This window comes from Trachurus trachurus, assembly GCF_905171665.1.
Source record: "Trachurus trachurus genome assembly, chromosome: 21".
NCBI classification, from domain to species: Eukaryota; Metazoa; Chordata; class Actinopteri; order Carangiformes; family Carangidae; genus Trachurus; species Trachurus trachurus.
In genome coordinates, this window is record NC_139899.1 from 19887568 (window position 1) to 19915309 (window position 27742).

The window sequence follows — 27742 nt, forward strand, 5'->3', positions numbered from 1 at the left end:
TCCCTTAGTCAGCCAGAAAAGGCCAGTGTGTGTGTGTGTTGTGTACATCAAGGTAGGTCAGCTTTCATTTCTCAGATGTCACAGTCGACGGTGCTGAAGCCTGGGAGAGTGACCCGGCCCTTCCTCCTCAGGTCGCTCTCGGGGCCCGTGTTGATCCGTTGGATCAGGCTCTTCTCATACAGGAGGGGATGGTAGGCACCCAGTGTACAGGCAGCGTCGTAGTAACGCTCGTGGTAGTGGCACAGGTCCGTCTGCCTCATGGAGGGAATGTACTCGTACACGTGCACCTGCTCGCACAGCGCCATCATCAGGAGGATACCTGCAGTGGGAAAAAAAAAAGAGGGACAGGTTGAGGTATTCGCATTCAGTAATTTCCCAACCGACCTTAAATCTAGCAGAGAGGAGTGTTGAAGCTGTCCAACACAGCTGCAAATCTGATCTGTGGGCCATTAAGCAGCTTGACTGCAGCAGATGGTTGAAGGAATAGCTTTGGGAAAGACACTTATGTGCTTTATTGTGGGGACTTTGAGAATCTTGCTCCTTTAGGAGAAGCATTTATCATTATAAAAATCTCCACTGGATCTGCACAAAGTCAAAAGTGGAGGACGGCGGTTATACCCATTAGTCCTTGGGTACACATGCGATTGTTATGTACAAGCGTGAGGTACAAATGTGCAGAAGGAGCAATGCATGTTCAGCAAAACCCTCCTTTAGATTAAAAAAAGGACAGAACTGAATACATAATATATGAAGTCAGTGAGTTTTCCCGCCTCAGCAGGCGCTGCATGGTATCTTCTGTACACACCGATACGTTACCAGCACACTGAGATGTCGGCTCCCTCATACATTTTGTTACCTTCCTTGTTTTTCTATCCACCTTGCTTTGTACTTTCCTGCTGATCTCTGTTTATCATGTTCTCGCTGATGATTATTATTCTGCTCACAGCCCTCCCCCCTCTCCATTGTTGCTCTCCAGTGTGATCACACACACACACACACGCATTGAGCAAATTGCTTCCTACAGAATGTGTATGTCTGTTACGTTGACATGTGTTGTACAACACTTGTCCATGTGCCTTCTTTTCTCCTGTCTGACACCAACCTTGTAACACTAATTAACTACTGATCAAGCTACAACATGTACTGTACACAACAAGTTCACCGTCAGCCCATCGGCAACACAACCACAACAAAAGAAAATTCATTTTAAACCTGTCTTTATTAATTTTTATCTTAGATATTTTCCATAATCGCACATGTATACCAGCCATCAGACTCATAAAAACACTGTTGTACTCAAGGATCAGTCAGCACAAGTGCCAAACACATACCCTTATATAAAACTTGTCGTGACCCATGTATTTGCAGGGTATATGAAGTGAAAAACGCCTGGCCGTGAGTCACACAAATTAAGTTTGATGAAACAGAAATGAAAGGTCAAGCTCACCGCTGAGTTTCGGAGAAACTGCCTCTACTCTACCAGTGCAACAAGCCATTAGGGGACCATACTTTTTCTTCTCAAGCATCACTACCTGTTGACTCTGAGGACATGTAAGTGCACTTAGACATGATTTCTGCTTAATCAAACTCAGCGAGCAGACCACTGCCACAAACCCAATCCATCTTCAACCTTCCCATAGCCTTTTGCTCTCCTGGAGTTGCATCAAGTTGACATTATATTTCCCCCCCACCTCTCTCTCAGTTCTACAGGTGTTTCCTGATTCTGTTTCACTGCAATCACTGGTCGGCGGAGAACGGCAACATCTCCGTGCCCTCCAAAACCACGGTGATCCAGCTCAACCGCAGAGTCTACAGCAACACGGTGGCCTGCACCGCCCAGATCTCCACCGACGCCCTCAACCAGTGCAGCAGCACGCCGGCCGCCCGGCACGCCACCCCGCCCAGGTCGCTGCCGGAGCCTGAATGTCCCGAACCCAGCCAGAGCACAAACACTGTCATCACCCAACACCAATAACTCACATCCGACAACTGCACTTGTAGTGTTGTGGACTCACTTTGATGCATTTAGACAGTAGATGTGCTATTTGTGCGAGCTTGTGTTTGTACAGGACAGAATCATTTTTTGTGCACGTCTGCTAGGTTTGAGTTCTCTTACATGTACTAGATGCCCATAGAAATACACATTGCTTGGAGTAGATGCACTATCGCTTAAGTGTTTGTTCAGTGTCTCATTCACCAAACTTCTGCATTAAGATCTTCTATAACAATTTCCTGTGAAAGCTTTCTGTTTGATTTGTGAACAAAGCTGCAAAGATTTAAAATCATTCAGCCATTGATGTTCGGTGATACAATGATCCAGAAATGTGTAGGACTGGTTTGGTCGGGGCTCTGTGCAGACCGGCTGAGCTCTTCATTGTCAGAAAGGTATGTCTTTCTTCCTTAACTTATGTTGAAACAGGAAAGGATCTTCTTCAAACTGCTACCAAATGTTGAAGCACAAAATCCTTCCTTGAAACCATGAAAGAACAAGTCCAGTCTAAAAGTACACAATCGTCAACATCACAGGGCTTGCATTCACACAGTAGCTTCAGGCCAACACTAGCCGCTTTCTTACTGATTGAATTAAATTCTCCTATGTCAACATAAACCTCTACAAAAGGATTGCATTATTCGAAATGCCTCTGTATGTTAACAGCACCTTATTCATCCATTACGACACTGTTATTACATCACATATGTTATGCATGAGAGCTGACATCAGCCATAGAAACAAAGAGTTGTACTTTTAGTTTCTTTGGACTCAGCAACATTTTGAATACGACTTGGGAGAAAATGTTTATTGCAACTTACGTATACGCCTGTGATTGTTGTTATTTTTTAATGGAATGAATTGTTAATCTTATCGTCCGAGTGTGGAAAAAAATCCTCTCCATGTATGTATATAGAAGCTTTGTTTCCACAACGCTCTTTGTTTCTTAAGAGATTCCTGAACCCAGCTGCAAATTCACACAACATTTATCGTTTAGTCTTATTTATATTATTATTTTCTCTCACTTTCATCACTGAAACATTTCTTATTTCTATAATAACCTTCGCGCACACATATTTTATGTTTTTTTTATTTTATTTTTTATAATCAAATGATTTTTTCCATCTATTTTTCCTACAAAGCAAAAATCTGGTGCCTCTTCTTTGTTGCTGTTTAGTCAGGTTGTCATTGTGCTGCTGTAAATGCCAAAGCTCATCATTAATAGATTTTGTGCCGCAATCAGTGTCTAAGTGGATTGATGTATTTGTCATTTCATGCCCGTCTTTTCTTCCTCCGTTTCACCTCTGTGTGCTGCTTGGACTGTAAATATCGCAGAATCCTAGAAATTCTCACACAAAGACCTTAGCCTACATTTACCTTACAACTTGTACATACGTAAAGTTGGTTGGTGTGTATCCAGTTCTTTTTTTCTGTCCTGGTTACTTTGTGCTGCATGGTTTTTATTTATCATTTTTAGCACATTAAATCTTAAAACTGATCGAACCTGTATTCAACTAAATAGCTCTGTCGGTCACCTCACTGAGGGGCAAAGAAGAACCTACTTAGAGCTCATGACCTCATAGACTGAAGGCCAGTGAGATGATGCTAACCATGAGAGGTGGACTACAAAAAAAAGGGGGGATGTGAGAAGTGGCTCCGCCCTGTATATGACCTGCATTTAAAGTCCCTCGGACCAGGAGGACAGAGGCTGATCATGATGTACAGCCCGACCAGCCAAAGAGTAATGCTCGGTCAAGGAGACACGTGAGGGGAAACTCTACCGCACCTGCTGCTGTGGTTACGTTACGAAATCTGTGAACGCTTCCTGAATGTGTGCGTTTCCCACTAACAGAAGACGTGTAGATCAGTGGGTCTGTCCACCTTCAATGTCCTCGATGTTGTAGAGTCACCAGAAGAGCCAGGACTGGGATGCAAAGATTTACTGGATTTACATAAACTGCTGAAAAAGTGAATCGTCCTCGGTGAAAAGGTCAGCAAGTCATAAAGCATATATCAAGCGTGTTTGATATGAACTCCAGATGTTGTTGCTTTTCCCCAGAGACTGTGATCACTGAACTTTCTACTGCAGGGTGGTGCCAAATATGTACCCTGACAATCTGACTTGAGCCGGCCTGAAAGCTTATAGTCGAGTCAGTTCCAGGTGTGAATGGATGCCAACGTTAACCGACTGTACGGGGACGATATGAGAGCTGACAGTATTGTAAGATTTTTTGTTGGATTTAATTGTTTTAATAAATATCATTGTACACCTGTCGAAGAAAATGAATGCACTGTAAAAAAAAAAAAAAAAAAAAAAAAAAGGCTGGTGGCTCTTGGGAGAGAAAACAATTAACTCTGTGACTGATGAACTGATCTGAGGCTCTAATGTGTCTGAGTACTGTCGAGAGATTTCCGTTCCCATTCATAATGATCAACACTAAGATTAACCATGCCACACACACACACCCCTTTCTCATTGATGCTGAAAAACACAGAGTCGATGTTGTGTGAAATTTTAACTCTGACAATAAACTCATGGGATGTTTGAAAACCTGTACACGACGAGGCTTTGTTTAAAACTGTGCATCCATCCTGTTCAGTGTTCACATACACACCTTTAACAGGAGCATGAATGTAACACAAAATGTGGGAGAATGTGATCCCAACCAACAAATGACCTGAATGTGTTTTGCAAGGCAAAGACTGTGTTAGAGGAAAAATCCCTTGACAGCATCAGTGCCATCCCTCCTCCCTCTTCTAGTCATAATGATGCACTTCTTAGAAAAGACTTGCACAGTACCCTGCATTTAGGATGTAACCATGTCACCCTGGTAAAAGGAGTACAACAACCAATTCTTGAACTTCAATTCAACTTAAAATTAACAGTGAAAAATTAATTCTTAGCTTTTGTTCCTACAACGGCTCAGTGCATTAATGGGACTTTCTATATTTGTCTTCAGAAGAAAACTAATTATTTTTGTAGAAGATTTATCATTTCTGAAAAGACAACGTCTCAAATGTTGTGCACGTCTCTAATAACGGCAAAGAGAGGGGTTGATGTTTGTGCATCATTATTGCTAGACCCCACTGGGCTGAAATTCATTTATACATACAAACAATGTGCAGCTGAATCAATGAGAAAGCAGTTTGATTAAGCCCAACATGTAAGTAACATGACAGGTGTTCACACAAAAGGCTCATGACAGGAACATGCTGACATTTTAATGCCATCCAGGCGGTGAAGCCTTACAGCTGAATAGGATTTTTGTTATAAATGTAAAGCCCATGTGCCTTCCATTTAAGACGTCTAATCAATGGCTGATTGCTGTAACTTTCTGAAGTCAATGTAACAATCAGGACTGAAGAGCAGCCGAGATATAAAACCGTGCTGTCTTGGTTGTGATTAGGGCCGTCACATGAATTTTTCTTGAAGATTAATTGCCATACAAATAATTGCAATTAAATGATTCAATTGTCTTTTTCTGATCATCTTATGCCATTGTGATTGTATAAGCCTAAACAAAGTTTAATAATACACACATGCCTTATGAAGAAGAAAAGCCATTTATTGGCTTTGCAACTAAATCCATGGATTTAGTTGCAAAGACAATAAATAGAAGAAAAAAGTTTTCATCGAAATTGAATAGAAATTTAGCTCCTCAAGATAAACAGTTTCCGGCGCTCAACTAATGTTTCATTAAACCACAGCGTGTGATGGTGTGATGATGTAATGATGTAATTAAAAGAGGACCAGTCAAACCTCAAACAGTAGAAAATTATGGAAATATGACATTACTGTTAGTTTCATCCAGCTTATTTTATACAGATGCATGGAAACCATTCTAACAAGTATGCTAAATAGTTGCAATTAACTCCAATTATTACGACCAGGCAATAATGTAATAATTGTGGCAGGCCTACAGTTGTGATGAAGCGCGGCTGCTTAGCCGTTTTCGTTGATGGGCCGATGCAACAGATCAGAATATGGTGCGTTTCTCCTCCGTTGTTTAATCACCTGCTGTTGTCGATGGTTGATTGTTTTCACTTTTCAACTGCTTTCATGCTTTGCTACATTTGCTGGAATTCAAAGACAAGCAGCATTAATCTACAGAGGTTTTTCACCTCAGTATGTTGCAGCTCTCTGCCACCTCCAGGTTTCATATCACTGCTCAGCACACTGGCCTTAATTTCTTTTTTTTTTTTTTTCCACGGTTCCAGTTCACCCTCACTGCTCTCATTGTAGTTATTTCTGACCACAGCAGGCAGCTGTTTTCAGAGGAGAAGCTCTAAAACCCACTATTTTAGCACAGTTAATAAGTAGCTGGTGAACACAAGGGAGAATTTAGCAGCAGAGGAGACGGACAGTTCAGAAAAGAACAGACGCAAGATAGCTAAAATGAATAATCCAGTCAAATTGAATGCTACGTCTCTCTGCAGCTGCTGGATGCATAAGGAAGCAGCTGTTCAGCTACATCAACATAAAAGTTAATGACACAGTATGTCAGTGTTTTAAGGCAATGGCCATGAAACCTGTTATTTCAGATAAGCAAATGTCACCATGCTAACACACTAAAGATGTGGGTGAACGTTGTAAACATCACGCATGCTAAACATCTGTACATCAGCATAATCATTAGTCGTATTTGATGCTTTCAACGACACAGTATCTGTTCATTAGTCTAAAGGTCACATCATGCGTTTCCCTCTTTCATCCTATACTGTATATCCAACACCAATTCAGTTACAGATACTTTAGATCTATAGCCACATTGATAAGACAATGACATAAAAGAAGCTGATTGTGGCTAATTATGTAGCTACAGAAAACATGCCCACACTTTTCACCTTCTCTTTCAGGCTTGTTTTGAACCAAAATATGGTAATTATATTCCTAACATCAAAATACTCCTTACTGTCACTTTTACTATGTCTTGTTTATTATGTCTCTAAGTGACGGGAGTGATACAAGCACCATATCACAAAAGATGCATCCTATTCTATCATCAAACTTGACAGTAACAATTATTCGTAATAGGTTTGTCTGACAACAGGAGCAAAAATGTCATTAGATTCAGTGAATCCACCACGATGATAATAGCGTGCCTAATGGAGGTAAGACTTCTGCCCTAATTGTACGTTTTGAGAGTGTGTGTTTGTTTGTATGTATGTGTGTGTGTGTTATGGGGCGTGTGAGGGGAAAGGCACGTAAAGAGAGCATCAGGAAGTAGACAGACTGGCATGCTGGAGAGTCTCTAAGATGGGCTCACTGTGGTCACATTCCCACCACCCCCTGCATGGATGTGCTGCTTTGAAGTGCATTGCATGGCTGTGCTGCATGCTGATAATGTCATTGTGCATACTGAAGATAAAAATTTCATCATGTCCAAGCGTGTGTGTGCGTGCAAGTGTATGCGTGTTTACCCTCCATTGACTCCAGGAGCAGGCAAGAGAAAGATAAGAGTCCAGAGGAAACTGCCAGAGAGAGAGTTACACTGCATGCATATCGACTATACGTATTGCGTACGTGTGCGTACTGACCTATGAAGCCGGATGAAGGAGGATTAGGTTGGATGTTCTCCTGAGTGTTGCCCTGAATCACGTCCCACAGTCGCCACACGTAGCCAGGGTGAAGGATGTAGAACGGCTGATCAGGATGGAGCTTGCGGTGTTCGACGTACGGACCAAACAGGTTGTAGTCTGGACTGGCATACCACTGATGAGACAGAGAGGAGGAGAGGAAACACCTCAGTTTAAAGGCAAAGACTTTGACTCGTGTCTCATCTTCTGGTTTATACCTCTTTGTTCAGTTTTCACAGTGTTTACATTAAAATCAGTTTAACACAAAGCATCACATCTAATCTGGTAGCCAATCGAGATTCAACATGTGTTGAATACAGTAGGTGCAATTTGAAAACCTGAAACCTACAATAAAGGTTTCCTCTGTACAGTCGTCCCAAGTTCAGCATGTGGCTCTTAAAAGGATAGTTCAACATTTTGGCAAATTCGCCTATCGCTATTATCCCATAGGCTCAGAGGTTCATTTCCTTTAATTGTTGATTTTAGATCGGTGAGGCAGAGACGCTCAGCTAACACTACAATCCAACAACTCCAAAATGCTCTCGTGGAGAAGTTGTGACCTGCACATTCACCTCGCTGTGAAATAATAATGTAACATTACGAGACGGCAAATGCATAGCCGTACTTACATTCCAGACACGGCTGCTAGGCAGAATGATTTCAAAAGCAAAAGTAGAGTATTTGCTTAATTATCTCATAGCGTGGTGAATGTGCAGTGCACAACTTATCCACGAGAGCATTTTGGATTTGTTTGATTGGAAAAGCAAAACTACTCTTTGCCTCTGTGGCGTTATCTGAGCAGCTTGCATCTCTGCCCCGCCGATCTAAAAACAACATGCACCGACAGTTAAAGGGAATGAACCTACTCCTTTGACCAAAATGTTGAACTATCCCTTTAAGTCAGATGGAAATTTCTATCTCTGCTATAGTGACACTGTGTAAATTTGCCAATTCAACTGATTGAATATAAAGATTCAGATGTGAAGGATCAGCAAAAATATAATACAATAAAAGATCAAAATGTTAAAGGTAGAATTAGACACTTTAATTGATCGAGAGAACATTGCTCTTTTGTGATTATCTGATTTTTCTAATGAACTGATGGGTAGGCTACTTTAGGTCTTTTATCAGGCTTGATAGAAGGAGTCTGCCTTCATCAGTGCTGCTAAAACCAGAGCTGGATTCTGAACATGTACACATCTGTCTGCAGTAGAGATGGAGAATGTTCCTCTTTTGCAAATTTCAAGGACTTAAAAGAAATACCGAGAGAGATGCGTGACATTGCAGAACGGCCACTGAAGCTGTGTCGACTTAACTTCTCTTCAAAGTAAATCAAAAAACAAGAACATCGCTCTAGGTAAAACATTTCTCGCTGCCATTTTGTGCCATGTTGTGCTGAGTGGTTGATTTTTATTTATGTATTCTTTCACAGTCAGTCGTAGGGTGATGTTTTATTCACGCGTCTGTTTTTTTGTTGTTACTCTTGGAGATAAATAATGTATCATGTACATGACATGCACAGAACAAAATAGAACTAAAACATGGTTAATGTAACATACCAAAATAACCAACATAGTGTAATAACAAACATTCTTTATACCAGTCCTGTGAGCTGTGAGAGGATGTAGGTGCTGCATGTACAGCATCCATCCTGGGATAAGTAAGAACCATTAGTGACTTTGTGTGCACAGACCATGGATAATGCATCTTTGCTGCCCAGAACCTTTTTACACAGATCATTGAGCTCCACTATTGTAGCACAAGTCTCCCAGAAACCCCATCATTGTGCAGCTGATGTAAGAAAACCTGGCGGAGACAATCTCATGTCAGAACATTTCAGGGGTTTGCATTCAGTCTCGACTCTAAAAAGGGAGACTTTGTATTATCCTGCCAGAGACCATCCGCTGTGTCTAACAGCTCAGTTTGGTTTGGCAAACCTGACAGTGGAAGATGAAAACAAGCAGCCCAGAGTTGTCAAAACAGTCTGCAACATTTTCAGCCACTGACCAAAAATGATGAGATGCTCTGAAGAACACCGCAGCAGGGAGAAAAGCTCCGTGTATGATTGACGGCACTGAACACCAACGCGCTGCATTTGGAAAGCTGCCCCTGCGGTCGACGTTCAAGAACACTGCTCGAGAGCAAAAACATGAAACAGCTCCTTGGTACTGACCAAACAACACCATCCTTTTTTATACTTCGTTACTTTTCTTTCTTCAATGTATTTACTGGTGAAAAAAAGCCATTTTATGCTCTGGTGTGATAATCACATTGACCTTACTGTGTTCTATAATCCCATCCATGTGCCCACCAAACGCACTGTAGCCTATATATGGTGCAGTGCAACCATAAGCAGAGTGATTTAATCAGTGTGTTACGTATTGATGGAAGTAAAAGGTCAGCTATAGTGGAGTCAAGGGAAGAAGAAGAAAAAAAAAAAACAGCTCATGCCATAATTTATTCTTCTTAAAACAAGAGAGTGTGTTTTCACTGTATTATAGTGTCTTGACTTTAATGGCAGAGATATGGGCTTTAAATAGCCATCCTCAAATTTGCATTGCATGAATAATAAATGTCTTTGCCGTTACATTAAGTACCAATTAAACCCAACATAGTATAATACATTTTATGATATTAAATGTACAGTATGTACTGTATTGTACTGCTGTGGAGCTAAACATCAATTGTACCCGAACTAGCATCACACTGGGATCAATTTTTGTTGCTGGTATCATGGGTAGTTAAAAGCCCATTAAACATAATTAAATCCTTCTAGTTGTTCTGGCGGCTCCACATCATCGGCAACCCCCCGCCCCCATTTAAATTTCCTCACCTTGTGTAACAGCGTTCATGTGTTATCTGTGCAGCAAGTTTCCAGCAGATCATTGCTCATTAAGAAGCGGTGTGTTTGCAGGGAGCAAGGAGTGCCACATACAAGTCAACTTGGTATTGTGAGAAACGAGGAGGGGGTCCGTGGTTCAGCTTGAGGTTTCCAAGGGGGCAGTTCATGGACTCTTTTCAGAAACTGGACCAGTTGTACCCAAAGCACGATCAGGCTCAGCTCAAGTGACCACAATGCATCACAATCGAGGGAGACTGACAAGTAAAGACTCAAGAAAGACTCAACTGTCCTCTCAAGCAGCAGATTCAAGGACACTTGGAGGACGCGCTCGGCAGAGGTCTGGGCCACAAGAGGCTGCAATCTTTAAGTCAACACAGATGTGTCCTGGGCCACACATGAATGTAACTGTAAATATTTTATTATTTCAACTGGACGACATTTTATTTCAGTGTAGAGCTGTGAGCAGAGCATTGGATCTCTCAACCCGTCCCTCACTTTCTCACGTCTCCTCTGATGGACACTTCAACACATACCTGTGTATTTGCAGGTATGTGTTGTCAAGTGGCCACCTGAGGCAGCTTCTTAGGAAAAGTGTGAACTGACACAGACAGAGATGAGCACTTGAGGTGAGGTTTGAAGGAGGGACAAAGATCAAAGAGACAGTCCCGGAAAACTGTACGACACACACATCCTCATTTAAGTGACAATGAAGAATTAAAGATATGATCATTTCTAACACATTAACCAGTGTGATGGTGAAAAGGGAGAACATCAAGACCTGGACACTACACCCTGGCAACAATACCCCCCAATCAGCGCCTCCACTGTTCGTTACTGGCTTTGTCTGAGGAAAAAATAGGCACCAGAGCAGCATAGAAAAGGTCACTTGTCGACAACATTGCTTGCCCTCCACCTTGTTTGTGTTGCGGTGGCTTTGTGCAGCTCTAGGGAGTCTATTATTTAATGTTGTGATGCATGCAGAGCTACGTAACAGTGAGCTGAATGGATGTTTGTCTTGTGGCTATTTTTAGTAACACACTTACACGTTAATTAGCTTTTTTTTTGTTGTTGTAATCTTTGTTTAAATTACCGGTTTCGAGTATGACATAAAAAAGGCTTCAGCTCCACCCACAAGCGCTGCATCGTGCGAGACTCTTGTTAAATGTTAGGCGACAAGCGTGCACTATAAAGGCCCCTGCTCCTCCATAGAAATAAAGGTTAAAGCCCCGCTGATTAAAAAGGACAAGTGCTTCTATTATTAACCTTTAAAAAAAAAAAAAAATTTGCTGCATGCTAGTTAATAAATAACGGAAAAGGAAATTCCTTAATATTCCTATATCAAAGGAATTGGACAGGTCATTTAAATCATTAAGAGGGCAAGCCACCTGCAGGATGCAAATGAATTTTATCTGCGGCTTTTAGGTTGTTAACATGATGGCTTCGGCTCTCGCAGAAGTCTAGGATTATAGTCTTATTGATTGTTCCAGAAAATCATTCTCTGTATAATAGTTTGAGGAAGCATCGAGAAGAAAAGGAGAAGGAGGGGGAGGAGGAGGAGGAGGAGGAGGAGGAGGAGGAGGATTGGGATGGGAAGAGGATGGCAGAAGGAGTCGGAATAAATAACATGCTTCTGGAAACATGTGCAAACATGAATCACAGCCATTTCATGAGCAGCTGGAAGTCAGGGATCGAGGGGGCAGAGATAGATAAGAGCAGACGACGGATATGACAGCGAAGGAGGAGGAAGGCGGGGGCTGGTTAGACGGGAGGGAGGGTCAATTACAGGAGTGATAAGCACTGATGCTACAGTATGCTGGTTTGGTTGAAATACCCACAGTGGTGCCTATGGTGGAGTGGAAATAAGTAGTGAAACCTTTCAATCCACTGTCTGGACTGAATATATTAACATTTTGAGTCATCTGTCAGTTTCACCATTATGACTATTCTACTAAGAAAAGCTGCTTTATTATCATTTAAAGCACACAGGGACTAATGACATCGGGAGTGGGCAGCTGACAGCTTAATGAGCCACTGTGTGGGTTGTTTGACAAAAACGAACCTTGTGTAAGTTGACGGTGTAAGGCGCTGGGTCCCAGGCCACCAGGGTCACATTCTTGTAGATGGAGCTCGTGTTGAATCGATGCCTCGGATTTGCCAGAATCTGTGAAGGGATAAAAACAAAAAAATTGTATGCGTACGTGGGAGTATTGAGCAAAAAGCCTTCAAACAGACTTCCCTTAAAACAATGTTCACCGTTAGTCAAAAATAAATCGATGTCATAAATCATTCATATTGCTCATCATTCTCCATGTTCTGTGCATCATATATCCATTAATGAATAATTATCACGCATCACACAGTGGCTGCTCCCTCACTGACCTGCGAGTTGATGATGCGTATGGTGGTTTTGTTTCCCACGTCTCTCTCGTATCCCTCCGTAGGTGCGGCATTGAAGCGTAAAACTGCATCATGGGTGTCTGAATGGAAAAAGCAGAGACCATGTTTCCTGATGCAGGTATTAAACTGACCTTGAGGTATACATGTCAATTTATATGAATAATATGGATTGGTCCAGTAAGAGCTGAGCTTCAGCATGGAAACTAAAATTATTCTTTTTTATTCCATGTTGAATTCCATGTGTCTTCGTTTCCACACACAAACATTTTTCTACAGAGAGGCCATTCAAAAAAAAAAGAAAAGAAAAATACAACAAGTCTTGAATCCTTGAGTTGTTCAGACAAATGCAAAGTTAGATAAAGGCAAACATCTGAGACAAAATATTATGACATCTATTTCACAACAACTGCCAAGAACTTGTGAAGGTCTTGATGTAGCTGCTGTTTGGTTTTATCACCTTCAGGTACACACACACACACACACACACACACACACTTTTTTGTAGATAGTCAGATCGTAGTGTTTGTGGCAGGAGTCACTAAGACAACACGGTGACTGCTGTGATGTAAATAAAGATCACACTGACAGCAGTGTCTAGCGAGCTTTCACATGTGCAAAAAGGCCCCAGATAATTTAAACTATGGTGAAATAAGGACTGGACCTGCGCCTCCAAACCACGGCATTTTAGGATGTCTTAATAAAAGAAATCTCCAGATATGATGATGATGATGATTGCAAAAATGTTGGTTTCATCATTTTAAGTCCAAGTTTTGTTCTTATAATGTGAGAATATACTCTTACTGTGCGTTCACACCAAAAGCTTCCAAAGCGTCAAAAACGCCGGAAGTCAATTCATTTTCAATGAGAGCCCGGCGACACCGAGCGTCCAAAGCGTCAACAGGCGTTGCCGCGCTTCCAGAGCGTCCAAAGCTTCCAAAGCGTCCAAAGCGTCACCAGATGAAAAGTTGAGCCAGGTTTAACTTTAGGGTAATGAGCTATGACGCGGTCAAGCGGCAACCGGCAGCAGCCTGTCAGAATAGAGATGTCCGTCGGCTGCCTTTTTTTCTTCTTTTTTTGTATTTCGGCTCCCCAATGACCAGCGCGATCAAACTTTGACGTCAGTCACCGGACGAGCGGCCAAAGCGGCTGAAAATGTTTGGCGTTTTGGGAGCTGTCTTGTCTGACGCCCACCCTCGAGCGTTTTTGACGCTTTGGAAGCTTTTGGTGTGAACGCACAGTTACAGTTCATACGGCGAAATGAAATCTTAGCTTGATGGATGGCTAAAGTAATGATGACAAATTTGTAATTTCTGCCCGCCTGTCCATCGATCCATCACTTCTAGCGAAACCCATGTTCACGTGTTGATATGACACCAGAACGAATGATGCTCCGGTTTTTGATCTGATGCTCTTTCATCACTGCCACCAGTCGACTCTTATACCAGCGTTTGACATTCACAACGACACTACCTTCTGTAAACACAGAGAATAAAGAGAAAAAAAACCAAACAAACATGGCTCACAGGCCTGACATTTGACCCTCTGTTCCAATGTAATACCGTTAACACAATCGGTCCCTATAGAACCACTGGACTGATGCATTTTCAAGATTATTCTTTTGAAGCAGAGATCGTTCTTTGTCACAATAGGTTTCTCGTGATAGAAGGTGTATTTTCTTTCACCATGTGGAGAGAATCAGGGGCTGCAAGCACAGCTTCACGATTATGAAACTGTTGGGTGCACTAGCTGAGGATAAGCTGAAGGTATGTCCAACACTGACTACTGAACACTCTGTTGCTCTATTATGGGACCAACAATGACCAAGTCTCAGCTATAAGCCGGTGACGTCAGCGTAAGAGACGGTGGTGACAGACCATGTATGTATGAACTGCTGAGGTTTGATAAAGAGCTTCTGCACCTCCTTTTGTCAGCACTTGAGAACAATCTTCAGCCAAATCATCTAGTGCTGGATGAACCACTGAAGGTAAATTGGACAGACATTTATTTTGAAGAGTCAGTCCTGAACAATTACATCTCCTGACCCACAATTCCACAAAAAAAAAGGCAATTGAAGGATTACTGAAAGGATGACAGAATGTGCGGATGTTGAGCAGGTGGAGAAGCTTTTGTTGAAGAATCTGAAATAGTGTCACTGTAGTTTGAAAAGAGTTGGATGCCTTAAAGAGAACAAATTATAAAGTTTTGGACGATCCATTCCCAACAGCTCATCAGGAAACGTGGACCTGGAGCAGATGTCTGATGATGATGACATTTAAGTTGTCCGTCCTCTTACACTGAGGACTTATGGAGAATTATAATTTATTTTTCTTTCATATAGACGGGTTTCTGTGCAACATCATCACAGCAAAAGAAAAGGACAAGGAGCACCGGTGTCATAAAACTAAAAATAATATATATATATATTTTTTAATTAAAAAGTTTTGCACATAAAGACGTATGCACGCAAACTGTCGTTTGTGTACACACTGGGCTAATCTATGAGATGACTGTAAATGTCGGGCCATAATAGCTGGCAATTTGGACATATCTGAAATCCATTCGTCACTGGGAATATTATACTGTATGGGTCTTGTAAAAACGAAACTTACAGCGCATCCAGTGTTTCCCATTAATAAACGAGTCTGTGGTGGCCACGACTCTCTCTTACACACAGGCACTTAGATGGACAGGTCGTGTCGTGACGGTAATATGCGCTAAATTGCGCTAATGTGCTCAAATTGCTATCCGCCCCCCATCAGACCATCCGACTGCGCTTTTGATTAAATGATTTTCATTAAATATTGTATTTGTTATGCATTTATAGTATTTATTATCACTTTTTACTTTTTTAACTTCAAATTTTCCTTTATTTAGTTTGATAAATTTATGTCATCTTTTAAATTGAATTAAATTAATCATTAAATTAAATTTCAGTAAAATATATTACTGAACATTTGAAATCATTATTTCTTGTTTTGGTTTTTGTTTATCATTCATGTTGGCAAGTAGTAGGCTTCACCACTTTGACTGAATAGTGAACACATTTTAGGGCGCAGTCTCTTAAATTCCCAATTGACATCAAGGATCCGGTTCCAACCTGTGAGCTGTTTTCATGACGGATGATTTCTATGAATATTTTTCTACGGAGCCAACGGTTTTCATTCCTGTCTGACTGTGACCCCTTAAAATGAAGTGGCGCTTCACTCGTGACCCTCTTTTCAAGTAGCGGAAATATGTTTTTTCCATTTTCTTTGATTCCTTTTCAGCAGAGGCATGACGCCTGTCAAGCACTTCAAATCACTGAGTTTCAACTAAGAAATGCAGACAACTTCTACACATCACACTAAAATGATTACATAACTCCTGGTTTGAGATCTCGGCTCAACTCGCCTACTTTAACTGTTCTGAAAGTAAAGGAGGCTCAAACATGTCAGTATTATTTTGAGGCTCTTATCGCTTTACTATTTCAAAGCTTTTATCATTTCCTGCCAATTAATGCAACCTAAAAACATTACCTAAGACTCAAAAGAACTTAATTTCACGTCACAGCATGTTATAGCCTTTTGACTTTGACAGAAAGGAAGTGATTTAAAGAGGAACTATGCAAGATTTGCACTTAAATTAACAGCTTCGGAGTAATTGACCCTTCGCTAAACCCCGCCCCATTTGGTTACTATTGCTATGTCTGTCAAGCTTTCACTCCTAGTCATTTCCCAGCATAAGAAATATGGAGTTTCCAACAATATTGGCATTGGTTTCAAAGGAAATGTCGGCAAATTTCTGGAAAAACTGTTTGGAGATATCAGAGAGAAGCGGTCAGACAGGTCTTAAGTTCATAGTTTTCAGTTCCGTGACCTGTGAAGAGCCTCTGTACAGAGCAGCAACAAGGACCGTTAATTTCCCCCATCTATCAACCCAGGAATACTTAGGTTACCTCACTGACCATGAAATGAGATCAGAGTCAGGTTTTGGGCGATTGTGATGCGTATACAGGACATTACCGGTCCTAGCTGTTTACCGGTAATTAATGTACAAATCTTGCATAGTTCCTCTTTAAGTTCAGGATGGATTTAATATTTTGTTTAAAAAAAAAGTGAAAAGGGAGCAGTTTGTATGTAATCTCCACAATCAAACTTGGTGGAGCTCAAGTTAATTGTGCCGAGTCTGACTGTAGTTTGCAGCTTCTACAGGCTGCATGTGAGAAAACACTACCTCTGTTTTCGTATTTACAGTACGACACAGACCAGGGGTTTACGGTGCTTTACAGACACATCAGCCCATTAAAAAGCTGAGAGTTGTTCATAGTAACGCCGAAGTGTAAACATCGTCTCTCTCCAGCTGTCAGTGGACGGTGTGAAAAAGGGAGTGAGAAGGAACTCCAACTGCATCAGGTGCGGCTGTAAAGTATGAAGTTTGTGACACGTACAGTGATGAAACTGCAGCATTACAACACCATTATTCACGCACCGTCACAGAGGGAGCCATTACTCTACTGCAAAGAGTCCATCTATCAGGGTCTATGAGATTAAACCTGCATGAGCCCACTGCAGCTGCTCTGTTGATTTTGACATGATTTAATAAGCGCTTCTTCTTTCATTATACATACATAACACATTTTACAGTATGTGATCAACACTCCTGCGGCTCAGACGCAGCCTATTTTGACACCAAGGGACTTGTTAGAGACAGATATGTGAACAACGACCACATAGCTGCTAGCTGGCTTGTTTGAACTACATATAATTGACTCAGTTCAGCTGTTTCTGAAGTTCAGATACAGTAAACTTAATTCAAAGTAGTGAATCCTAATGTGACCAACAGTGTGGGCACAGCTTCCACGCCTGACAAATACAAGCAGCTCTAAAAAGCAGACGGTGTGGTTCAGAAAATGAGGTGTCACTTTATGTTTGGTGTGAGTCAGGGAGGTCCACTGTGGTCACCTGCTATATTTACCTGAGCTGTTATCATGCACTGTTGTGGTATCAATCATAGCTGCAGTGATACACAGTATTCCTCCGTGGAGGCCGCCTCCCCCCGCCGGCTTTGTGTGAGGTTATAAATCAAAACAATGTGCTCACATCTTAAAAAGTATTAAATGGCCTTGTTCCAATTAGATTACAGAACTGTTAACCCTTCATGTGCCTAAGAGTTCCTGATATCAGCAGGTTAGAGAGTGATGGTGGGGACACGATGTCGACTGTGGAGCTTTGGATGGATGTTAAGGGTTGTAAGTCAGTCACCTGTCAAGTTTTGTCTTCTACACTTTATACTGGAAAGTTTTTGTCGACATGTTCTTGTTTTATCTTTTATTTTTTAAAGTACAATTTCCTTTTTGTTTTTTTATCATCACAGTTTCATTTCCCTTACTATATTTATGAGCAAATGTTGTTTTTGTCATGAACGGCAGAGCAAAGATCCCAATGTGGACTTTACATCTTTTCTTACATGATGTTTATTAAAATCTCTTCAGATTTTGGACTATGGATCGGGCAAAATAAATAAAAAAAATAATGGGCGTCACATGCCCTCAGTGGAAATACAAAAGTGAATAGATTTTTACAGATCTTATACATGGAGCAAGTCAAAAATAAATAACTACATTATTCAATAATGAATATAATGCCTATATTGTAACTTTTTCAAATAATGTCTTTCACATTGATGGCTTCAGGATAAAGACTAAAGACTAAAGGAAACCACAAACCATAAAGAACAAAATACTTCACACAAAGGCCTATTAAATCCAGATAAGGTTTAATGCTTCTGCAAATAGCCTAATTATGTCATTATAGCTTTCAAATTATTCTAATGGCATTACAAGCCCAGTCAAAAAAGAGAACTTTCACATCTCGGTTGTGTCTTTTTAAATTCTTCCACTGGAGGGCACCAGTTAAGACAATAAGATAATTTACAGACGGCACACGGAGGTTATATTCACTTCCATCATGTAAAATAATGGGACAATATTTGCAAGAAAACTACAATCAGGACAGAGGGACAGGAGTCAGCGGCTTCTTCAGCACACACTGATAGATATACAGTACCTAGTTGAACTGTATCGCAAACTATGATCTCAAACACAACCTCAGAGGAGTCGAAAACCTCCCAGTCAATAGTCAATATCATATCCATTATCTACAATAAAAAAGTGCCAAAAAATAGTTTACAACAAAACATTGCAAGCTGCACAGGGAGAATATCTATTTTGCTGATTAATGGTGTTATGTATTCACATTACTGTGCTCTGTCCATCCTCTGTTAATCAGGAGGTGCTGTTCAGTCTGTTCACCACATGATGGCAGCCAAACATCATCACACATCCAGACACTGAACTAAACCAGAACCCACTGTTCGAAACTCTCCGATGGTGAACTCAGTGCTGCAGGTGCTGAGAAACCCTGTAATCTAAATGTCAGCCAACCTGCGAGTGGCACAGGAGAGAGAGAAAGAGGGAGGGAGGTGTGTGATTGTGATGTTTTCTTTTTAGGTGATTCGTCACCTCTCACAGCTGCATAATGAGGGTTTTGACTCAGCGCGGCCTGTTGGGAAGCACGGCAATGTAAGCACAAGTACAGGCAGAGTGAAATCAATGTAGTTTGATTTCCTGTTGAAGCTAAGCCTTAGAATTAATGTAACAAAGTCAAGCTTTTCCGACACCGCAAGGCTACTTAATAATTAAATCGGCTTTGGTACATTTATCTCATTCATCAAGTCACTAAGTCTCTAAGTCTCAGCCAAAGAAAAATCTCTCTTTAAAAGCTTGATGACACAAGGAACCAATACCCTGCTGCTCTGCTGTTTTGACAGTGAGATGCATGCGATGGCCCCACAGAAAAGATCTGGCCGTGAATAACTGTTTTTTATGTCCTCATATCGACTCATTCTCATTCTGAATGGCTTTTTGCAAGGTGTGCATGTTGTACCCTGGGAAAATGATAATTTCGCCATGACACAGGGTTTTTCAACGTGTCACATTATTGGACGGAAACCAAAATAATAATAATAATAATAATAAACACAAAAAAACTGAAGCCCTTGATATTAATTCTAGTGTTTGCTCTGAGCAGCTGAATTCACAAGGAAATGCAAGGAAGCTATATGTGATGGGAAGAAGCCTGATCGGTTACCAGAGGGGTTCCTGCTTTCTTCTAGTGAGCCATCTGTCGCTGAGTTCACACTCTCCCCACTAACCAAAGAGCTGCCAAAGTCTCTAAACCAAGAGCACACACATTCTAATGCAAAGACATATAGCCTGCTAGGCACACACACTCAACGCTGCTTACAATCAGCTTGACGAGTTAATCAGCAAACGCCATGAAAAAACCCCGTGTGAATGGAGATCACCACAGGTGCAGATGGATGTTTGTTGAACTTTTAAATCCAACATCCACGTGGGCCACTGTGACAGATCCAGAATACTTGATTAAAACTGGCCACGAAAATGAACAACCGACCTTTTCTTACTGGTGTTTTCATGTTCAATACGATTTGCACTCTGACTCAAGGACTCGGCTTTATGGTCACACTCTTGAGGTGTGACCCCGACTGAAGCCTGAAGCCTTTCTCCTACTTTCATCTATTCAGCTTTTTAAATATCAAACTAACTGCGAGTCATGTAAATGAAAGCTCAACAGCCTTAATAGGTTTTAAAAATCACTTTAGTGGCTTTTGGTTATGCAGGTAAAGACATTTCAATTCAAACGTCTAAAAGGTGCACACTCCAACATCCCACACTGTGATAATCCACACACAACATGGTTTAGGCACCGGTACGGTCGACTGGTCACTGGCTCCATTAACTTTAACTGGACTTGTTGACATGGCTGCAGCTTTTCTCCACTACAGCTCTGCTTTGTAGTGCTTTTATGATGCTGAGCTCCTCCTAATGAAACTCAACACTTCTTGGAGAAGTTTCACAAGAAACGACTTTACTGGAGAGAAACATTACGCCCTCTGACCTGTTGTGAGTGTTTCAACTTAAAACAGATGGAGGAGGATTAATTACAACCAGCGCCAACACCAAAGTAACACGGTGACAGCAAATGGCAAACTCTGTCTCTTATAATTGCTTGAATAAAAATAAAGAAATGTCCAAATTGAGAACTTATGATGCAACTATTTCTCTGTTGGTGATTTTATTTTGAAAAGACACCATATTTATCAAAGAAACTACTGTGACAGTTTTGTTTTCCAATGACGAACGGGTCTCATTATCAGATTTAGGCTTTACTGTGAATATTACTCACGTCTGGAGATTTAATCCTAATGATTTTCAATACGACTGCAGCTTTTCATTAAGTGCCGCCGAGAGGGCAAAATCAAAACTTGTGCACAAGAAACATCAAAATCTAATTAACAGATGACATTAAAGCAGCAGAGAAAAACTCTGCTGGAAAAAATCTTTCTATTTTACACACTGAGCTTTCCACTTGCACCACCCTGGGATCTACATCAACAACTGTGCATGACTGATATACCATAATGTAACAGGCTCGTCATGAAATTTGCAATTTTATTCTCCTGCAAGCAGGACGTGTTTTCCATTTCATTGACCTCACAGCGTTTCCTCAGCGCCACATTGAGAAGAAAAAAGAAAAAGAAAAAGATTTTAAGTCCCACAGTTGATGTAATGTGAGTGAACATTGCCACCTCAGGGGGACGTGTGGATTGAAAGGCTTCAATTTTTTATTACAGTGCAAAGTCTGCACACATGCTTTCAAATGTTATCCTCTTTCAAGTTTTGAAATCTTGTCTTTCATCTCTTTGATTACAGGGCTGGGTATTTTGGTCCTAAAGTTTTTGTCAAGACACGAAACAATATTTCTTTCAAAAGCTTATTTTGAATTATATAAAGATGTTTTTTCTCCGATTCAACAAAAGAATCCTAAATGAGAAGATCTGATAAATGATGTCAATGCACCAACATGCAGATGGAATTAAAATGATTTTGGTGTTAAAGGAATAAATTCAATCAGAACAGTTCTGCACTGCTTTAACTCATATATCTCCACTCACCGATCTCCTTTCCCAGTCCTGAGCGCAGGATGGCACCGGCCGAGGTGACCACGGCACACGACTTGAAGCTGCTCTGGTCCTGCCGCCCGCGCAGTCGCTCCAGAGGGACGGACGGCACCAGGCGAGCCCAGCCGAGCAGGGAGAAAGGCTGCTCAGAGCCGTCCACCGTCCTCAGCCGAGCCTGCGCCTTCATCTGGCACAGCAGCTCTTTGGCGCTCTGGGCGGCCCTGCGACGGCCTTTGTAGGAAACGTGGTGTTTGTTGGCGCTCACGTAGTCTTTCATGGCGCGCTGCAGCCGAGGGCTCAGCATGCCGGCGGACACCCGGCCTCGCCACAGCCGCTGCACCACGGAGGCCGACTTGGAGAAGTAATATTCCTCCAGGTCAGAGGAGTCGCCGCCGGCTCTCCTGTCAGACGCAGTCCTCATCCTGTTCCCCAGCTCTTCGTCTTCATTGTCCCTCTCGTCTTCATCTTGCTCTTCCTCCCCTTCGTGGTGGCGACGCCGTTTGCCGACTTGGTTCTGATACTCTGTGGTCTGAAATGTTCTCTCACGACTCAGGACTGCGGTCTGGTCCGAGTGAGAACCCACGTTCTCTGTACCGAAGGAGGACCAGGCAGCCAGGCTCTGAGGGTCCAGGTAATCCTGGCGGCTGGCCTCCTGGCTGCCGTAGATGGCGTAGGGAGCGCTGTTGGGGCTGCGGCTCGCCTCCAGGCTGGACTCTGGGGTCATGGAGCTGGCGGCGGGCTCCGGCTCATCTCCGGGGTTGGTTGTGGTGAACGTCAAAGCCAGTTCAGGTCGCGAGCCCACGACGGCATGCTGCTGCTGCTGCTGATGGGAGGCCTGTATGGAGGCCAGGCGACGAGTGTCGGGGTGCTGGGAGAGCAAGGAGCCAGCGGAGGTCAGGGGCTCGTCCACGCGAGCATCCAGGAAGTAGGAGAGGAGGGCGAGGAAGAGGAGAGCCCATGCCAGCATTCCCACCAGCGCCAGTCGCCACCACTGCCTCATACTGGACTTCATCACCTCTCTCTCTCTTTCTCTGTCTCACATACACGCCTGTACAGCTGGGCCCACCAACAACAAAGCCCCACGGCCAGGACGCAGCCCAGAGGTCAGCTGGAGGGCCTGTAACAGAGGAGAGCTGTGAGTGCAGCTGCTCAGGGGGCGAAGATAAAAACGTGGAACATCACAAGAGGCAGACGGTTGAAGCACTCACCTCGACTGATGCTTCTATTTCTTCATGTCCACGACTCTCCCAGGATATAACAGGACCCTGAAGAAGAAGAGTGCAACAAATTAGTGGGGGTCAGGGGGGGCACATGCATGCATGAGGCCGTGTGTGCATGAAAACACATTGTTCGCATAGACACGCCGCAGGAAAGCGCCTCCTGCAGGGCAGAATTTGGCTGCTCTCCACTCATAATATAAAAAGCAGAGTTTTTTAGAAACTAAGCCGTTTAACAACTCAGATTTACAGCTCACTTCATTTAACATCCAACATTCATCACGACAAGAACTAAATACTGATCCATACGTTGGATTTCAATGTCACATTACATCCACAAATAGAAAAAGAAAGAAGATCACATGAAATATGAATCATCTGAAGGACTATGACCCAACTTCAACCTGATGCAGACGCTTTGGTTTATTTTCCTCACATCAGCGCTGGATCGGGACCGATCGTGACCGCTGATTTGTCTCTACATGGAAGATGAATTTAGAAGTCAAGCATATCATGGAGCATGTACTGATAAAAGACCATTTACACATAATATCCTTCTCTTATGAGGACACATTTTATATATAACTTGCTTCCCTTTACCGTCATTCACTGTCACAGCACTCATTTACAGCTGTCCACAGGAGGACTTATAGTTGATGAGACATAATCATATCCACTTTTAGCCTCAGGACTTTTTATTTTATTTGGGTAACAATAGAAAAGCGCTATATAAATGTAATCCATTATTATTATTATTATTATTATTATTATTATTATTATTATTATTATTATTATTATTATTATTATTATTATTATTATTATTATTATGTACACTGCACTGACATGTAGAAGAGGAAGGTTCCCTCACCACTGATCAGTCAATTACTCAATTCACAGAAAGTAACAGATCATTTCAGTTTCTTAAATAAAATCAGTTATCTCACAACTACAGCCCCTTAACTGGGAGGATCTGCTGATTCAATGAGAAACAGACTCAGAAGTCTGGTGAAACATCACATTTTGTCACAGAGTGCCATAAGGGAGGCATCTCATCGGTCCCACACAAAATGACAATGGCCCTATACATACAGCCTGAGCCATAAAGATCTATATATATTGAGAGGAGAAGAGGAACAGGAAGTCCTGCAGCAGATGGTCTGGTCCCTACAGAGGCCCGATCTCAACAACATGGAGTCTGAGATTACATGAAGAGACAGGGACGGCCAGGAAAAGCTAAGTGCACACTTTAGAAGAACTGAAGCAAACTTTCCTAAGGTACTGGGAACAACCTTCCAGCCAACAAATGTGTGCAAGTGTAACAAGGAGAGCTGGTGTTTTTTTTTTAAAGTGGTCAGGCTATGTTTTTCCCCCCAGTTTACTACATTTTAAATTACCTGACTATTCCTATCTTTAAAGCATCCACCCTTTACTTGAAGGACCTAAAACATCTGCACAGTGTAATGTATCCAGTAACACAGTAATTCTATAAAAAAAGTTCCCCTAGTTACTCAACTGTTTTTTTTTTGTTTTGTTTTATCACTTGGATTACAGTTAGCCTTAGCCTGAGTAAGAAACCACAGAGTTCTGTTGTACTGTGACTAAGACACGACAACAGAAACCTGGACTCACTGCGGCACATGTGCGTCAACATGTCACTGTTGCTTATTTCACTGCTGCGCCACAGTCATTAATAAAACAACAGTAAACACTCAAACATCATTATCAGCCTGATTTATTTTTTGCCACAGCTTTGATAATAATCTTGTGTACTGCACATTAGGTTCGGTGATATCTTACAGAGTGAAATACACAGCAGTGAAGGTGAATAAATGAAGCATTAAATTGCCTCACATCAGAGGACTACAATCCTCTCATCCACGCGTAATTATGAGTTTTGGTCTCCTGATGTGGGAGTATTTCTCTGGAGATCACGGCAGAGTGAGGTAGGAGAAAAGAGAGACAAAAAAAAAAAAAAGAAATCTGCTCCTGAGTGTTAAGCCTCCCCTAGTCCTAATTACAGCTTCCTGTCTCTGAAACTGCCAGGTCCTGTGCTGCAGGAGTGCTGCATAAGTGATTTCAGGCGCCCCCAGCCCGACTCCCCCCTCCTCATATACTCAGACATCCAGCCCGTTGTTTCCCCCTGGGGCCACACAAGAGGCCAAAGCTCATCCACTGACCCTGGGTCAAGCAGGAGGAAACCAGCAGGGACTCACTGGGACAGAGGGAGCCGAGACGGTATGGGAGAAAGAAAATAGTGGAAGAGAAAAATGCACATCTGCGCACACACACCATCCGATTATTTTCTATAAACTCCCAACATGCTCCGGCTCAGGCCTGAGGGCCACAGTCAGGTGGTGTGACGGTAAACCCCCCCACACAGCGGTTTTGACATGCTGCCACACTGGGGTCAAATGTTACTTAGTGGAAAATGTGCCATTTAACACCTGGAAATAACAACAGCACCCCCAGAAGACAAAGCAGAAACAAGCACAACAGCACAACCGGTGCCCGATGGCAGTGTTATCAACAAGCAAATGGCATCTATATGCTCGGCTGCTCCACACAAGCCCACTGTAGATGTGTGCGAGCCCTGAGGCGTGTCGCGCATGTGTGTGTGTGTGTGCAGCTTGCGTGCCTCACCTGGCAGCAATCAGGATGTGTGCTTCAGTAACTGTGGTGAAACAACATAAATGTATGGCACAGATGGAGAGGCGGGGGCGGAGGACAGAGCCGGTTTTTGTTGAGGGCTAACACAAAGAAACGGTACAAAAAAAGGAAACAGCAAAACGTTGTGTCTGCCAGACAGCAAAGGACGACTAAATGACTTAGTGGGAGTTCGAAGGAGACGGTGATGAACACACGGAGCCTAAAGGACTACAAAGCACAGGCGTCTTGAAAGGAGCAATACCTTAAGCTTTAGTGAATCTATAATAATTATTTTTTCTATTATTTATGTACAGTATAGAAAAGCTGAAAAAAAAAAAACAGTGACCGTCTTGAACAGCGTATCCGTCAATCAACTTAATCATTTAATAAACATTTCAGTTCCATTTATTACATTCAGTTCCTGTTTACCGCTTGGGTCCATTTTTGATTGGCAGCAGCTAGATTGCGAGGATTAACCGTAGCTCGTAGCAATTTGAGCGTGGCGATGTGAAAGAAAGGCATCATTTTAAATCATAATAATGTACCTTTTATTTCTGAGGACATCAGCACTTGAATAGACTGGATTGTTCCAACCTTTCACTGGTGTGAAATGACGCTTTCTTAAATTTGAGGTGTACCGGATATGAGCAGGTGAATCATCGATTAAATTTGTCCTTTAGGGTTTGCGTCAGTACAATGAAGGGCAGATGTGTGCGTATGTGTGTGTGTTTCGTAGCAAAGCGATACTGTTATTTCAAACTTAGGTGTCAAATGAGGTAAATGAGTCATTCACAAAGGAAGTTACACCATCTTTGAACCACAGATTAAATGTTGTGCCTGCCTGGGCTTTGATGCTGTAGGAGTGAAGCTACTGTAACTGCTTGTTTATACGCATGTTACAGTCAAAACAGCCTCTACATTGGACCAGACTATTGTACCACAGGAAAATGACTCCACTGTATTAAAAAAAAGGTGAGAAGGAGAATATTAAAGGATGTTTGGTGAAACTGATTACCATAATTGTAGCTCCACTGGGGACCAGACAGGACCTTCACCGTCTCATAATGTAGAGAACTAACAAAAGTCAATCTCCACAATCAGTCACCAAGATAATTACCAGGAAACAGAGAAAATTTAAATTCTGCTGACAAAATTAAAACTAAAAACGGAAAACCCACAAAAAAGAGGAAGATGGAACCAGACATTTCTTTTTTTATTTGTGTCCGCAAGCAGAGAGTTGAAAAAGCTCAGCATGACTTGTCATACACTGATACACTGAATAGATTTCTATTCGATGTATCCCATTTCTCAAGTTCAGCACATATGCTAATACTGTGATGCCAATACTGCCAAACATCATAACTGTTCTGCTGCTGGTACCAAGGCTTTAATGTTGTTTTTCTTTGTTTGTTTCCTGACGCTGCATCTGGCAGCACAGATCACATTGGTTTTCCTGTGTGGTTTGTTCTCTTATTAGTACATGTTGTTCTTTGTTGATTTCTCCCCCGTGGGAAATGTATTATAAGGTAAATAAAATGAGTCACGTAGCCACTGGTGGGATGTCATGAAAACAGATACTTGGGTACTAAGTCGATGCCAAAATTCAGGAAAATGTGACAGCCTGCATTGCTTTTACATTACCCCAGCTGTTGCAGGTACTTTGGATGTGATAATAATAATAATAACAACCCTACAAGTGTTAGTCTAAAATCAAACCTGGAACAAAGAAGGCACAGACACAGAAGAAAAATAACTATAACATACGGAAAAGCAGCAGGAAGTGCAGGTGCAGCAACAGGTCGATACTGTCTTCTAGAAAAGAAAAAGAGGAGTGGAGAGATTTTGTGTTTGATAGACCAAATTTGGTTGTAAGAGTTGTGGAATTGCATTGGTATTGGTGCCAAGTTTCTAGTGTACTGACGTCTTCCATTCTTCATTTAAGGAGTCCTTGGTTTATTTAATGTAAAACCTGTAACTCATTCGATCTTAACTACAGAGCACAGGCAGTTACCTCTACTCCTGTTTTGTCAACGCACACAGAAAAACTGCAGA

At 42.0% G+C, this 27742-nt stretch overlaps 1 protein-coding gene across 1 annotated transcript in view; it reads right to left on the minus strand.

The window, feature by feature from the left end:
- Window positions 1-71: 71 nt before the first annotated feature.
- Window positions 72-27742, minus strand: part of st6gal2a (ST6 beta-galactosamide alpha-2,6-sialyltranferase 2a) — a gene marked incomplete at its 3' end in the record, with an annotated part of 36493 nt that continues 8822 nt past the window's right edge. Inside the window, exons 2-7 of the mRNA XM_083996466.1 lie at window positions 23036-23092; window positions 21822-22944; window positions 12789-12886; window positions 12469-12570; window positions 7529-7703; window positions 72-319 (exon numbers count right to left, since the gene is read on the minus strand). Coding sequence (XP_083852592.1) covers window positions 72-319; window positions 7529-7703; window positions 12469-12570; window positions 12789-12886; window positions 21822-22839 — 1641 coding nt within the window. The 5' untranslated portion in view covers window positions 22840-22944; window positions 23036-23092. The remainder of the gene's footprint in view (window positions 320-7528; window positions 7704-12468; window positions 12571-12788; window positions 12887-21821; window positions 22945-23035; window positions 23093-27742) is intronic.